At 36.3% G+C, this 14,612-nt stretch overlaps 2 protein-coding genes across 4 annotated transcripts; both read left to right on the top strand.

Annotated features, from left to right (window-relative positions):
- The first annotated feature begins 616 nt into the window (after positions 1–616).
- LOC132619299 (uncharacterized) lies at positions 617–5,007 on the top strand. 3 transcript variants are annotated; one of them, XM_060334246.1, is made up of 6 exons: positions 617–635; positions 738–800; positions 2,464–2,759; positions 2,841–2,963; positions 3,750–4,040; positions 4,462–5,007. In XM_060334246.1, exons 3-6 carry the CDS (start codon positions 2,499–2,501, stop codon positions 4,669–4,671), a joined length of 885 nt encoding a protein of 294 aa, XP_060190229.1. In that variant the 5' UTR covers positions 617–635; positions 738–800; positions 2,464–2,498; the 3' UTR covers positions 4,672–5,007. The 3 variants fall into 3 exon arrangements, with proteins under 3 accessions (XP_060190229.1, XP_060190228.1, XP_060190230.1); XM_060334245.1 differs by lacking the exon at positions 617–635 and having other exon boundaries at positions 647–800; XM_060334247.1 differs by lacking the exon at positions 617–635 and having other exon boundaries at positions 754–856.
- Positions 5,008–8,518: 3,511 nt separating this feature from the next.
- Positions 8,519–14,231, top strand: LOC132620488 (uncharacterized). Its single transcript, XM_060335164.1, has 7 exons — positions 8,519–9,220; positions 10,439–10,516; positions 11,531–11,565; positions 11,665–11,720; positions 12,741–12,839; positions 13,231–13,320; positions 13,873–14,231. The coding sequence occupies exons 1-6, from the start codon at positions 8,789–8,791 to the stop codon at positions 13,287–13,289; spliced, it is 759 nt and encodes a 252-aa protein (XP_060191147.1). The 5' UTR covers positions 8,519–8,788; the 3' UTR covers positions 13,290–13,320; positions 13,873–14,231.
- The last annotated feature ends 381 nt before the right edge of the window (positions 14,232–14,612 follow it).

Below are 14,612 nucleotides of genomic sequence, written 5' to 3'. Positions count from 1 at the left end.
ATAACAACATACTCAGTGTAATCCCAACAAATGAGGTCTGAGAAGAGTAGAGTGTAAGCATACCTTCAGCTCAGAGAAAAGCAAATCAAAGCAATCCAGAAAAAAATAACAGAAGTAAAGAACTCATGATAAAATATTAAATAAAGCATGATAGTATGGAAAGAAGAAACAAAAAGATCTTCATATATATTTTTATTTAAAATCTAATTTTCTAATTTTTTTAGATGTGAAGTCATTAGTCATTGTTTTATAATTGATTTGTTCTAACAATTTCTTTTCAATTGTTGATATAGCAAATCCGTTTAATTTCACTTGAGACATTATTGATCTCAGATAAGATTTCATTAATTTAAATTTTGAAAAACTTCTTTCGATTGAGGCAATTATTATATATAAAATATATCTTTAAAAAAAATAGAACCCAAAAAAATTAAATCCCAAATAATTACTTTATTAGCCTTATAATCGAGCCACCGCTCATGGAAGGACAGTCTATGTCGACTACTAGTCCTAGAATCTTGATAAACTACTAGAAGCAAAAGTGTAGCAGGTAGCCCACACATTGAGAAAACATAGGTGGCAATTACAAAACCGCGTAGGATCATAATAATCTCAGAAATTCAACGTGGCAATTGGTCTTTGTCTCTTTGAATAAAGATATTTAGTACTACTAATAGTTTATTTGATCCTACACTTAACAGACTTGTACGATCTAACACAGTCTTGTGTTTTGGTAGGTGGGACAATATTATTCACCACACTCTCTTCATTGGATTTGACACCCCATTTCTACTAACTCCGTAAGTAGTTGTCTCTCTCTTTCTTCAACTCCCACTTCTCACTCATTGGTCATGTGGTACTTTTTTTCTTGATATCATTATGTATTTTGTTGGGTAAATCATAAAAGTCACTTATGTTCTAATGTTTACTTGTCTGGATTACAATATTGTTGAAAGATCAGATTTTTATTACCTTTGTGAGAAAAGAAAATGATGTTTCTGTTCTACAGTTACCAGTTTAAAAAAAAAAAATGATGTTTCTGTTCTTTAGTGCATCAGCTGGATTCTTAATTTTTTTTCTTGGGTGGATCTTGAATTATTAGAAGCAAATTCATGATTGTTATAGCCTAGATATTTTACATTTAGCTTGTTTAAGTCTAAAATGACCTTAAGGGTTTGTCTTTCTGATGGTTTTAAGGTCATAAAAAAAATAAAGTTAACAGAGTGATTAGCTTGTAACTTCATCTTGATCTTGGGCCAAAGACCCAAAAGTTGCACATTGAACCGGTAACTGTTACCTAAAATATCATCCGTACTAGTGATACTATGATGCTTTGGATTCCCCATCGTTCTTATTGTGGTTAGGACTAAGTGGTGATATCAAGAAGTACTCTATCTTTTAACCTTTCCACTTACCTTAACTCTTATACTTGAGCTAACTAACAGATTTATAAAAAAAGAGTCTTTTTATGATCATTTATTTTGATTGAGGACCGATTGAGAACTGCAAACAACACTAAGTTAGTTAGCGTGAAATGAATTGTCTGGTGGATAGAGTTACCCGGTATCCATACCGGTGGGAGGTATCAGGTACCCGTGGAATTAGTGGAGGTGTGCGCAAGTTGGCCCAGACACCACGATTATCAAAAAAAATTGTCTTACGTTCAAGACAAAAGAAGTTGGATCTCACGCTTAAGACAACAATACCGAGTTGGTGCTTGGAGGGCTTGTGTTTTTCATCGGTTATGCTGCTCTTCGGAGGGCTCCTTTTTTGCCATATATATTAGCATATCATCATTTACCAGATGGTCTAGTTTACAGTGATTGGTTCACAGAGCTATATCTGGTTATTGATCCAAAATGGGATGGCTAAAGACCGTTGGGGGCCTTTGAAGGGTTAGTTTAGTTCATGAATTAGTCAATACTTCCCTTCTAGTTAGAACAGTAAGTTGAGGAGAGAATGCAGAGCTGGTTTGTGCCTCCAGTTTATTTCTCAGTGTCATGATATGTTTATCTAGGAATTAGAATTTATCCTAATGAATGACGGTATAATTGGGTTGAAAAACTGACTAGTATGAGAATTCATTGTTACAGATTTGTCGTTTGGGTTTGTTAATTGTTGTAAGTGATGAAATATCCTGATGGTTTCTATGAGGAGTGAAGGTCGAGGAATAGAAATGAAAGTTGGTGGATTGAATTGAACAATGGTGGCTGATCTGTAGGTATCAGCATATATATTGTACACAAATGAATTTTTTATATTAATGAAATTCTTGTAGATTCAGGAAAAGGCCTTATTATTAGGTGATATAACTCATCATTCAAAAGCACCTCCTTTTTGTGTGAACCAAAAACAGAAGTCACAGGGGAGGCCCTTTTTATTTCCTGACAGTTCTCTTGAAATATAAAAGCTTAACTCGAAATGTCCAGTTTAGTCCTGATAAGTCTTAACACGACTTTGCAGGTCTGGATTTTGATATTCTCGTTGGCTAGAAAAATATGGAGTTGGATCTGGATCGTGACCAAGTCACACTGATAGGATGCACTATATGTCTTATGCTGACTATGCATTTCAGCATACGGCTAGTGACACAACATTTTACATCATGGAAGAAGCCTAAAGAGCAAAAGGCCATAATTATTATCATCCTCATGGCACCCTTGTATGCTATTGACTCCTATATTGGGTTGATCGATTTCATGGGAAGCAAACCCTTTTTCACTTTCTTGGAATCTGTCAAAGAATGTTATGAAGCAATTGTAAGTCAAATATATAGCTAACTTTAACATTTTTTGCAACTAGAGATTCTTTGCTCACTTCTGTTCTAAGTGATACAACAGGTGATGGCTAAGTTCCTGGGGTTGATGTACACTTACTTGAACATATCCATAAGCAAAAACATAGTCCCTGATGAAATTAAGGGAAGACAGATTCACCATTCATTCCCTATGACACTCTTCCAGGTACAATGCGTAATGTTGGTGTAGTGAATTATGTGTACATGTCAATCTTATATATCATTAACACTGCATTCTTGTGAGAATAATAGCACGTTTGGCCAAGCTTTCAAAATCTGCTTATTTAGAAAAGTGCTTTTTGTTGGAGTGCTTTTCGAAAAAAATACTTTGGAGAGTAGTAGTTTGTGTTTGACTAATCAATTTGAAAAACACTTTTGCCAATAATAGAGCTGTAATTTGTGCTTGGCAGAGGTGTTCCAGAACTGGTTTTCTGGAAAAGCTACTCTTTTTAGCTTATGGAAAAGCAACTTCTGCTACTACTCATAAGTACTTATTTTTTTCCCTAAAAGCTTGGCCAAACATCTCAACTTTCTAAAATGAGCACTTTTGGCTTCCCAAAAGCTTGGCCAAAAAGGTTATAAATTTGTGATGTTGCCCACAAGGACTGAAAGATAATTACATTCCATTCAGCATGCCTTATTGAGTATACTATTAAGCACAAAGTTCATTATTCCAACTATTTTGCACCATTCATTATTTCAACTGTTTTGCACCAATGCATAGTTAAGTCTCCTGCATTGAGTTGATTGCTAATCTTACATGGCCAAATTATGTATAATAAGTTTACAAACTCAGATGATTGGCATATAAGTACACCATTTCATCTCTCTCTCTCTCTTTCTCTCTTTTGTTGGGACCAAAAAACATGATCCCTCCTAGAAGCTTCTACTTTGTTACAGTTTTTGTATTCTCATGGTACCTAGTCACAAGCTAACTGTTCTATAAATGCAGCCTCGCACAGCTCATTTGAACCATCACACATTGAAGCTTCTCAAGAACTGGACATGGCAGTTTGTTGTGATTCGCCCTGTATTATCCATCTTAATGATTGTTTTACAAATGTTTGGATTGTACCCTAGTTGGCTTAGCTGGACCTTTACCATCATCTTGAACACATCCGTTTCACTGGCTTTGTATTCTCTTGTGATTTTCTACCACGTGTTTGCAAAAGAGTTGGCACCTCACAAGCCACTAGCCAAGTTCCTGTGTGTCAAAGGAATTGTCTTTTTCGTTTTCTGGCAGGTATTTTCACATCTTTCCTTACAGTCTTATCTTTTGGTTTCTTGTAAATTGCATACTGGAGTTCAATGTTGCTGGTTATTTGCTTTCTTGACAAGGATATTGTTCATGCTTGTGGCCTGTGGGACCTGATTATTGATTAGATGTGTACTATATTTTCAAATAGCCTAATGGTACTAAGATCAAACCATTAGCATGAAAATACTTTATAAACACTACAAAAAAACTGAAATTAGCTATGAACTTTGTCGCTAATCCGTCCCTAAATTGTTCGTAGCTAACGGGATTTTATGATAATCCATTGCTAAATAGGATTAGCAACAGATTTATCGTTTAGTGGAATTTTCCCGTCACTAATTCCAGTTTTTTTTTTTTTAGTGGTGAAATTCGTTATGCTAAAAAAGAAACTTGTACCATTCTGCAGGGTATTCTGCTTAGTATTCTGGTAGCACTAGGCATAATCAAATCTGACCATTTCTGGCTTAAGGTGGAGCGCATTCAGGAAGGTATTCAGAATATACTAGTGATAGTGGAGATGGTTTTCTTCTCTATCTTTATGAGTCATGCATACAGTGCAGCGCCATATCGCCAAGAAGCTGTTACAAGTTCAGGAGGAGATAAAAAGAAAGAGTGATAACGCAACATTCATTCTTGTGAAAAATTATCTTCAGACATCGTCAATTCTTCCTATTGCTTGTATGTTATCGTAGACTTGCCTGTTGATGTATGCTAGATTCTTCTATTAAATAACGTATCCTTAATGGAGTAAGAAGAGCTAGAGTTTTATCATCAGGCAGTATTGTACTTTTAGCACCTATTTCAAGATATGTGGAGATGGGGAAAAAATCTTATTAGAAAAAGACAGATATATTAGAACATTTTGTGAGAATTAGAACTGAATCCTTCCATGCTGAGGCAACGGCTACTTCATTTGAAATAAAAACAGAGAAGCATATGAGAGTTAATTTTTTTTTTCTTTTTCCGTAGAATATAATTATGTCTTAACCTGACTTCTGGAGCTCAGTTGATTCTTGAAGCAATAGCTTTGGATCGAGAAGTTTATGACTTTTGATTACTCACTTTATCTTTTCCCAAAGGTTGGTCTACAGCAAGCTTTTGAGGTTTTGAGCTAGTATTTGCAGTAGATGATTTTTTACTTACATCTTTATGACCTAACAACCTTGTCAATATGCTATCTTCATTAATTTGCTCGAATTTTTTTTCTAATCTCTACTGAAAAATATAAGCTCCATAGCAAAATCCTGTCATACTACTTGCTGTGAATGCAAAGAGTACATCGGTCTTGATGCTTTATGTGTGTGTATTGTGACAATGATTTGAAATACACAGGAAATATAAGATTTAAAATAATGACTTAGATGTATTTACTATAATTATTAAATTGAATATATTCTTTCATCTACCGAAAGAAAATAGTAATCCTTCATTATGTTTATCAGTGTTGAGCTCCGATTTTTTTTTCATTTTGATAAATTATCAAACTCAGACTTTTATTTTATACTATAAAGAGTTTTAAGAGAAAAACTTAATTCTTTATTTAGAAAGATCAATTTTGCATCTCCTTGATGGCAATGCAATCAATTACTACTTCATTAAGAGAGACTAATTGATGTATAATGACATTCATACAATTGATGTATAATGGCATTCATACAAAAATAAAAGATAACACTACTCGTTCCAAGAATCTCAAAAAATACGACGATTTTACAACGTTAGCTAGTAGTACATTTCTAATTACTAAAGTCAAGGAGGAAAAAATTATGCAACAACAACAACAACATACCCAGTTGAATCCCACAATGTGGGGTCGGGGAAGGGTAAAGTGTACACAGACTTTACCCCCACCTTGGAAGGCAGGGAGGCTATTTCCGAAAGACCCTCGGCTCAAAAGAAAACAAGGAAAAACAAGGGAAAAGAGTTACATATGGACAAGCAAATCAAAACAATGCGAAAATGAGAAATTGCAAGGGCAAGGAAGTCATGATAAAACAACAAACATAGACAAGACCCAACACATAGAAGCAGGATAAAAATACCCCTAATGCGAGAAAGAAAACCTCGCGGCCCCCCACTAGCCCTCTACCCTGATACTCGACCTCCCCCTCCTCCTATCACCAATCATGTCCTCGGTAAGCTGAAGTAGCGCCATATCCTGGCGAATCACCTCTCCCCAGGCCTTCTTTGGCCTACCCCTCCCTCTCTTCAGGCCCACCACTGCCATCCTCTCACACCTCATCACTGGCGCATTATCGCATCTCCGCTGCACATGGCCGAACCATCTCAATCTCTCTTCTCACATCTTATCCACCACAGGGGCCACACCCACTTTGTCCCGAATCACTTCATTTCGAATACTATCTCTCCTGGTATGCCCGCACATCCATCTCAGCATCCGCATCTCTGCTACCTTCATCTTCTGGTCATGAGCTTTTTTAATTGGCCAGCATTCCGTCCTATAACTCCAGCTCCTTCGAAATCGGTAGTCAATCCTATTTCCGATAGGGGCAGTTGACAATTGAATTCGATTTTTACCATTATTTTCATATCCGTAATAATGTAAAAAGAAGGTCATACACCATAGTCGGTCTAACAACCGCTTTGTAGAACTTTCCCTTTAGAATAGGCGGCACCTTCTTATCGCACAACACCCCCGATGCGAGCTTCCATTTCATCCACCCCGCTCTAATACGGTGTGTGACATCGTCGTTAATCTCGCCAGTCCCTTGGATGATCGACCCCAGCTACTTGAAACTTTTTTTCTTTGGGATGACCTGAGTATCCAGCTGCACGTCCTCGTCCTCTACCTGACTCACATCACTGAACTTGCACTCTAAGTACTCTGTCTTAGTCCTGCTCAACTTGAAACCCTTCGACTCCAGAGTCTGTCGCCAAACCTCCAGTCTCGCGTTAACACCGCTCCACGACTCGTCAATAAGCACAATGTCATTAGAAACGGGCTAAGCGCGGGCCCCTGGTGCAGGCACATCGTGACTAGAAAGTGTTCTGAGTCACCTCCAACCGTCCTCACCCGGGTCTTGGCTCCATTATACGTGTTCTTAATCGCTCTAATGTATGCTACAAGAACGCCTCTAGCTTTCAGACATCTCCACAGCATCTCTTTTGGGACTTTGTCGTAAGCCTTCTCAATGTCAACAAACACCATGTGCAAGTCACTCTTCTTATCCCTATACTGCTCCTCCAACCTCCTCACAAGGTGAATGACTTCTGTAGTCGAACGCCCCGGTATGAATTCGAACTGGTTCTCCGAAATAGATACTATCTTCCTCATCCTCGCTTCCACCACTCTCTCCCAAACTTTCATCGTATGGCTCAGCAGCTTGATACCCCTATAGTTATTGCAGTTCTGGATATCCCCCTTATTTTTATACAACGGGATCATGGTGCTCCATCTCCACTCTTCCGGCATCTCCGTCGTCCTAAAAATAACATTCAACAACCGCGTAAGCCACTCCAAGCCTTCCCTACTCGCATTCTTTCAAAATTCTACCGGTATTTCATCTGGCCCAGTCGCTCTCCCCCTGGTCATCTTCCGCATAACCCCCTCGACCTCTTCAACCTTGACCCGCCTGCAGTACCCAAAATCGCGGCGGCTCTCTGAGAGCTCCAATTCGCCTAAAACGATGTTCCGGTCCCCTTCTTCATTTAAGAGTTTATGAAAGTAGGACTGCCATCTTCGTCTAATAAGGGCATCCTCAACCAAAATTTCCCCTCCCTCGTCTTTGATACGTGTCATAAAAATGAGTTTCGGGTTAATAATATTTTTGGTCCAATTGTTACTGCTAAATTTTGATTTTAGTTTTTATAATATTTAACTAAGCACATTTAATCTTCAGTTATTTGAAATGCGTACCTTTAATCCCTTTAATTCTGAATATTCACGAAATTTCACAATTATTAAACATTCTACTGTTTAATTACTCCCGCCTTATGTTGCATAATTTAACTAATTGAAGATTAAATGCCTTGAGTCATTCTTTTCTTTAAAAAAAAAAGAGTAGGGAGGGGGGAAGAGAAAATATGGAGGGGATTACAAGGCGAGGAATCAAACCTCACCCAATAAGATGAATTCATGTAGCTAATCAACTGAGTTACTAAAGTTCCGTATCTTGAGTCATATAACAAAATCAATAAGTATTTACTATTCCTTCCTTCTCAGTTTAAGTGTCTTAGTTTGACTAGACACAGAGTTTAAAAAATAAAAAGAAACTTTTGAATCGTGTGTATCTAAATTAAATATGTATAATGTATTAAAATGTCCTTTAAATCTTGTAGTTACAAATTTTATTATATAGGATGTTTGAATTATTAACTTACTAATATTTTTTTTTGGACAAATTAAAAAGTAAAGTAAGACACTTGAATGAATGGAGGAAGTATTACTTGAGGGCTAAAGCCTCAAAAAGTGTTATTCTCCCTAAAAATAATGTCTGTTAGAGAAAAATATAAAAGGTGGTCCCCCATCCTCCAAAGAGTGTTCTAGGCCACGTATGACTGGAAAAATCCTGTTGAGAAGACGAACTCGATTAGCAACCTCTACTAGAGCTAGCAAAAATGGAGTCTTTATTATCCCTTCTATTTTAGGAACTGTAATATGCACAAACAAAAAAAAATAACAAAAAAAAAATAACCCCTCAACTTCCCTTCACATAAAGTTAGCTTTTTCAATTCATTTCACTTCTTTTTTCTGTAAAAATTGAAACTTTGCCATGACAGCACTTGCTCAAATATCCATAAATTTATCACCCTTAAAACCAAACTTTCTTGGGCTAAAAATACAGCAACCAAGTTACTGTTACCCTCATTTAAGTACAAGAAAAGTATCAGTTTGTAGTAGTTGGAATAAATTAGGAGCTTTTAAGGAGAGACCCTTATCCTCATTCTTGAAAGGTAAGAGGGGTAAAAATGGGATTTTGGTGAAAGATGAGAGATGGGGTTGTGAAAAAAGAATGTTTTTTGTGAAATTTAAACAAGGTTTTGGATTTAATGGGATTGGTGATGGTGGTGGTGGTGGTGGTGGTGGGAAGGATAATAGTGAGACAGTGAGAGTGTTGAGCAATCTTGTTTTAGCAATTGGATTGACTTATCTTACTATGACTGGTCAGCTTGGTTGGGTTTTGGATGCTATTGTTTCTGTTTGGGTATTTCTTTCTCTCTCTCAAACACAGACACATATGTTGTTCAAACTAGTATCACTTAGCTTGCATATTTGTAGCATTTAGATTCTATTGATATTCATTTGATTGTTAGAGATATATGTTTGCGTATAATCCTACATGGATTTGTTAGAAAATAGTAGCTTTTTGTGAGCATGTTATGCCATCTATTGTTTCTTGTACTTTGATTATTGTACTTTGATTATCGTATTATTTTGTGGTAGTTACTGCTTCTTTGTTTTTCAGCCAGCTTTTTTCATGCTTTTTACAGTATTTTTCCATGTCTTTTATACTGCTTGTCCTTGTGCCGAGGGTGTACCGGAAACAACTTCCCTACCTCCCAAGGTAGGGGTAAGGTCTGCGTACACTCTACCCTCCCCAGACCCCACTACGTGTGATTTCACTGGGTATGTTGTTGGTATGCCATAGCTTGGGTACACCTCTTAGTCCCCCGTCCCAATTTATGTGAAGTTTAAGAATGAACGAAAGACTTTTGAAACTAATGGTTTAAGACTTTTATGTAGCTATTATTCATCTTTAAGCGTAAAATGTGAAGTTTAAAGTTAATTTGTCACTAAATATAGAAAGGTGTCATTCTTTTTGGGACTGACTTAAAAGGAAAGACTGTCACATAAATTGGTACGGAAGAATTTTGCTTTTTTTTTTTTTGCCTTTCAAATTTGCTTTCATCTCACATGTAGTGGCGAAGCAAGGATTTTGCTAAGAGTGATGTTTATCTATAAAAAGTAATTTTGACCATTTACACGGTATTAATTTCTACGTACACAATATAACTTTCCAAGAAAAGTGTTCAAACTGACCACCCTTCAGTCTATATAGTTGCGCCACTGCACATGTCACCTTTAAGGAAAATTGACTAATGCTTGTTAGGAAACTTCTTTGCAGTCTCATTGCTGCTTCTGATACTTAACATGCATAGGATAACACAGTGGATGGAACATGCTTATACCATGATGATACTTAGGGTGGTTGTGTACTTGTATTCACTACATTTTAAAATTTATTTGAAGGTATCGCTGCTTGCAAAGTGCTTAACTCTGAAGGACTAATGACTATATATTGCAACTTTTTAAATTTCGCAGTCAATCTTTGTATTGCTGCTTTTCATGCATTAGTTATGATTATCTTGTCGCACCATACTTCATGAATATTAACAGTTGTCCTTCATTTTCTGGCTTCCAGCTCCTTGCAGTTCTACTTCCAATCTTAGGTTTGGGAGCTTTTATTTGGTGGGCTGGACGAGATATAGTTCAAAGCACTGTAAGGAAACTAAACTTGCATCTCTTCACTTTGCCACATGTATCCTATTATTCAAATGCCTGCTTTGATCATCTTACTGATTATAAATTATGTGGATAGGATATCTCATCCATTATTTTGAAGTGTTGAACGGCAGTTTGAATTATTTTATTATGCTATAGTGATCCGGTATTCAAACTCCTCTAGTGTACGGATCCCAATGAGATCACTTTCTCCCGTATTAACTTTACGTGCATTTCATTTAAACTCCATATATTTGGTTATCTCAATATGTGTCATCTACTACATTGCATCAAGGACTTCTATTGTTGTAGCCTTGGGGACCAAAATGCATAAATTTCATCCAAATAACGCAATCTCTATCATAGCTCTTATCTCACCACAAATCGATTTACCACTTTTCAGTTATATCAAATTTCGGCATCATCAGACATACTATTCCTTTAAATGAAATGCTTAAATTTCAACTGAAAAACAGAATTTCGAGGATAACTACTCCCTCCGGTCCATAATAAGTGACCTTTTGGCCTTTGGTACACCCCTTCAGAAAATACTAACTCCTAGAAAGAAAGAAAAAAAGTGTTTTGACTAAATTACCCTGAATGAACTTTATCACAGAAAATTGGAGTAATTTAAAACACTTACTTAGGGATATGTAAATAAGGGGAAATTTGGAAAAATAAAGTTAATTTCTTCTTGATTATGTAAAAGGACACTCATCTTGGACCTAAATAAAAAGGCCAAAAGGTCACTTATCATGGACCGGAGTAATATTTTGCAACAAGCAATTGGTTAGTCTTTTGCTCATATATTTTTATAAATGTGCTCATGATGCTTTTACTACGCGGTAAGGATTGTTCTGTTGTAGGTGCACTGCTTAGGATGCTACAGTGATGAGAAATAGATTTTCTCAAAATTAAAGCAGATCAAATGAAGTGTCTAACAACTACTACCAAACTTCTTATGGCACATGTTTCCTTCTGTGTTTGCTAATGGATTTCTTCTATTGTGCAGTGCCCAAACTGCGGGAATGATTTTCAAGTTTTCAGGTAAGCTCAAATGGAACCTTGTTTAAGAGCAATATTTGAAGCCTGGAGGGCTGATTATTTTTGTTAGTTACTCATAGCATGGATTTTCACCCAGTGCAGGTCTACTATGAATGATGAGGTTCAACTTTGCCCTTTCTGTACTCAGCCATTCTCAGGTTAAAATTGATACTCTGAGTTGGCTTCTCTCCCTTCTTTTGACAACTTTCTCGTAGCTGATCGATTGATGGCAGTTTTGTTTCATTTAGTTACACTATTCTTCTCACGTTGGTTTTCAAGAGAGCTGATGGAAAATTGCATGTGTTGTTGTATTTTATTCTGCAACCTTATGTTATTAGCTATCTGAAGTGAGTGTTGGCAAAATCTTGTGCAGTTGGGCCTCTTGGCTAGATTTTTGCATTAATAGTATTTATTCTCATCATATATGCACCTTATAAAGTAGATATGGGTATAGGTGGAATGCAAGGTGAGGAGGTAAACAAAACAAGTCAATGCTGATATATTGTTTATTCAAGATTGGGAGAAATTTATAATAAATCTTAACGTTGTATTAAAACTTGGTATCATTGGTTGTTACCACGTGAAGCAGTTCTCTAGCGCAGCTTTTCAACACACTAAATACAGATAAGTTGCTTTGTCAAAGGAGTTTGAGCCTGATCTCAATTAGCTAAGGAATATCAATTTTCGTCCAATTAGTTAATTAGTTTTTGAATGAACCAGAAAAGAACTTTATCAAGAAATTCAGGAATCAAATAATTTGTTTCAAGAAATTTAGCTAATGTAAATTTTACAGTACCAAGTTTCACAAAATAATTTTTTTCAAATATGGCCCTAAATAAAATTTGCGTACCCTTTTTACCTCGCTTTTCTCCACCTCATAATCTTATTCCTTTGTCTTAATGCATATATGTGAGGTAGACTATATACATGTTTGATATCTTTAATGATGATTAAAAGTGCACTTGGGTACAGCAATGCCCACAGATGTTGATAGCGACAATTAATATCATAAAAGTTTTAGATATGTTTGACTTTTCTTTCTGTTATCTTGAACTTCTTGATGTAAATGTTATATCTTTTTCCATTTCAAGTCTTTGTTCAGATATTGGCATGAGTCATATCATGTTAACTGATGCAAGCTAAGCTTGTTATTGGGTTAAATAAGTTTGTATCTGCAGTTGTTGATGATAAGTTCGTGAGCGACCCGGTAAGGTTTTCCAACCAGTCAACTACATTTGGTGAAGCATTCAGTGATCTCAGTACTCCTTCAAAGAAAGGTTCATCTTTCTCACCCTTCTTTTTTAGAGCATTTACTGGTTAGGATGTTTTTATCAAGTGTGTAATCAATTTATCTAAACTTGGTATATAACAGGGTAATAGCAGTCTATTCAATTCATTTTTTTTGGGGGGGGATATCATTCATTTCTTCTTATCATAAGTTTCTGTCTGAGAACTTTCAAAAAATATGCTTCTCAGAGATGAATCTTCAAAACATATATCCTGTATAAGGTTGAAATAATCCTCATAAGAATTGATTTAACTGCTAGACTGTGGAATCCTGCCAAAATTTCTGCAACTTTTGATGATTATGGTTTTAAATTATGGTCTGAGCACTGTCTCTCGATATCTGGATTAGAGACTACTTAACCTCATGTATTTACTTTACAGGTAAGGCTTCCTCTATAGGAGTTGTTGATATCGAAGCAGAAGTTAAGGACGTGGAGTAGGCAGCGGTCTCCAGTTATACAGTAGCATATGGTAAACCACTCAAATTTATTTTGCTTGCTCATGCATGTGATCCACAGCACACTTTAAGGAAAACCATAGCTATTTGTAAACATTATTTCTCTGTTTGTGTCTCTACCTTGTATCCCTTCAAACTGGTCTTTTTTATTTGAAAAGAAAAGCCTTGAAAACAAAATCCCACGCTCAAGTGTTTCTCTGTTTGACAATTACTGCCAATTAGAAACAATGTCCAGAACTGTTTGGACAGAGTGTACAATCTGTGATTATGTAAAGAAGTCATTTCAAAATTGTCATATTCTATCCATCTATATCTGCTGGATGAAACCTTGATTCTGCTCATCTTACCATTCCCCCCTTTGGGGAGGGAGGGCGTGTTTCGGGAGAGATCCTTTTATTGTTGTTATCATCATGGAGTTGTTTACTACGTATAGTTGAGTGCTGTGTACGGCATAATTTGCTATATAATTGATAAAAGTGTTCGGTACTGGGAGATTTATATTTTAGCAGTCCTTTGGGGGTCTTGTCCTGTCATGTATGAGGCTGCTTCTTTTTCTTGTTTCATAGAATCATTGTTAGCATTGAGGAAGCTGCAGCAGCAGCACTGAATGGAGAAGACATGAGAATCCCTTATTGGTATGAAGGGAAGCACTGTTCTTTGTCATGCATGGTTGTACACACGAAGATGAAGTATAGTCGCGAACACACAGTCAAACATATTATAGAATGCTGCTGGTTATGTGATACCATTATACTTGATTGCAGTTGCCCCATAGTATACCATAGGATACAATAGCCTGTATTCATTATTCCCTGGTCATGTGAAAAACTGGACTGACATTTGTAAAAGTACTTCTTACTTCTCATCAAGTGAGGTGTAATATAACTCAATTGTATATCATAGGACCGTATTTTCTTACTTTAAACGGTTTTTATTACTTAAATTTTTCGACTCCAAGTTGCACGGTGTACATATTATGATGTAATGTCTCCAAAAAATATATACACTCTCCCTCTTAGAGATTCCCATTCCTTGTTTTTTTTTTTCCGTGCTCAAATCTGAGTCGCACAATCTTCATGGCCAAAAATCCCGATGCTCATTTCTTAGGAAAAGCTGAACTGGAATTACTAGGTTCATTTTCTACGTTGTAAAGCTTTACGTTGTGCAAAGACCATAACTAAAAGTAATTCGATCCCTGCCACATCACATAATAACTGAGTCTCGTGTTCTGTTTTCCCTATCATTGATTTCCTCCTTCAATAGCTAGAATTGTATGAATGGAAAATTCTTTATCCACCATCTCCCT

The sequence above is a fragment of the Lycium barbarum genome, chromosome 11 (genome assembly GCF_019175385.1).
Source record: "Lycium barbarum isolate Lr01 chromosome 11, ASM1917538v2, whole genome shotgun sequence".
NCBI lineage: Eukaryota > Viridiplantae > Streptophyta > Magnoliopsida > Solanales > Solanaceae > Lycium > Lycium barbarum.
The sequence above is the reverse complement of the archived record's forward strand: the minus strand, read 5'-3'. Positions and strand labels throughout refer to the sequence as shown.

Coding starts and splice junctions, on each gene's coding strand:
- LOC132619299 (XM_060334246.1), top strand. CDS start 2,499: ATGGAGTTGGATCTGGATCGTGACCAAGTCACACTGATAGGATGCACT. Junction 2,964..3,749: donor TCCCTATGACACTCTTCCAG/GTACAATGCGTA, acceptor CTATAAATGCAG/CCTCGCACAGCTCATTTGAA. Junction 4,041..4,461: donor TCTTTTTCGTTTTCTGGCAG/GTATTTTCACAT, acceptor ACCATTCTGCAG/GGTATTCTGCTTAGTATTCT.
- LOC132620488 (XM_060335164.1), top strand. CDS start 8,789: ATGACAGCACTTGCTCAAATATCCATAAATTTATCACCCTTAAAACCA. Junction 9,221..10,438: donor ATGCTATTGTTTCTGTTTGG/GTATTTCTTTCT, acceptor TCTGGCTTCCAG/CTCCTTGCAGTTCTACTTCC. Junction 12,840..13,230: donor CAGTACTCCTTCAAAGAAAG/GTTCATCTTTCT, acceptor TTTACTTTACAG/GTAAGGCTTCCTCTATAGGA.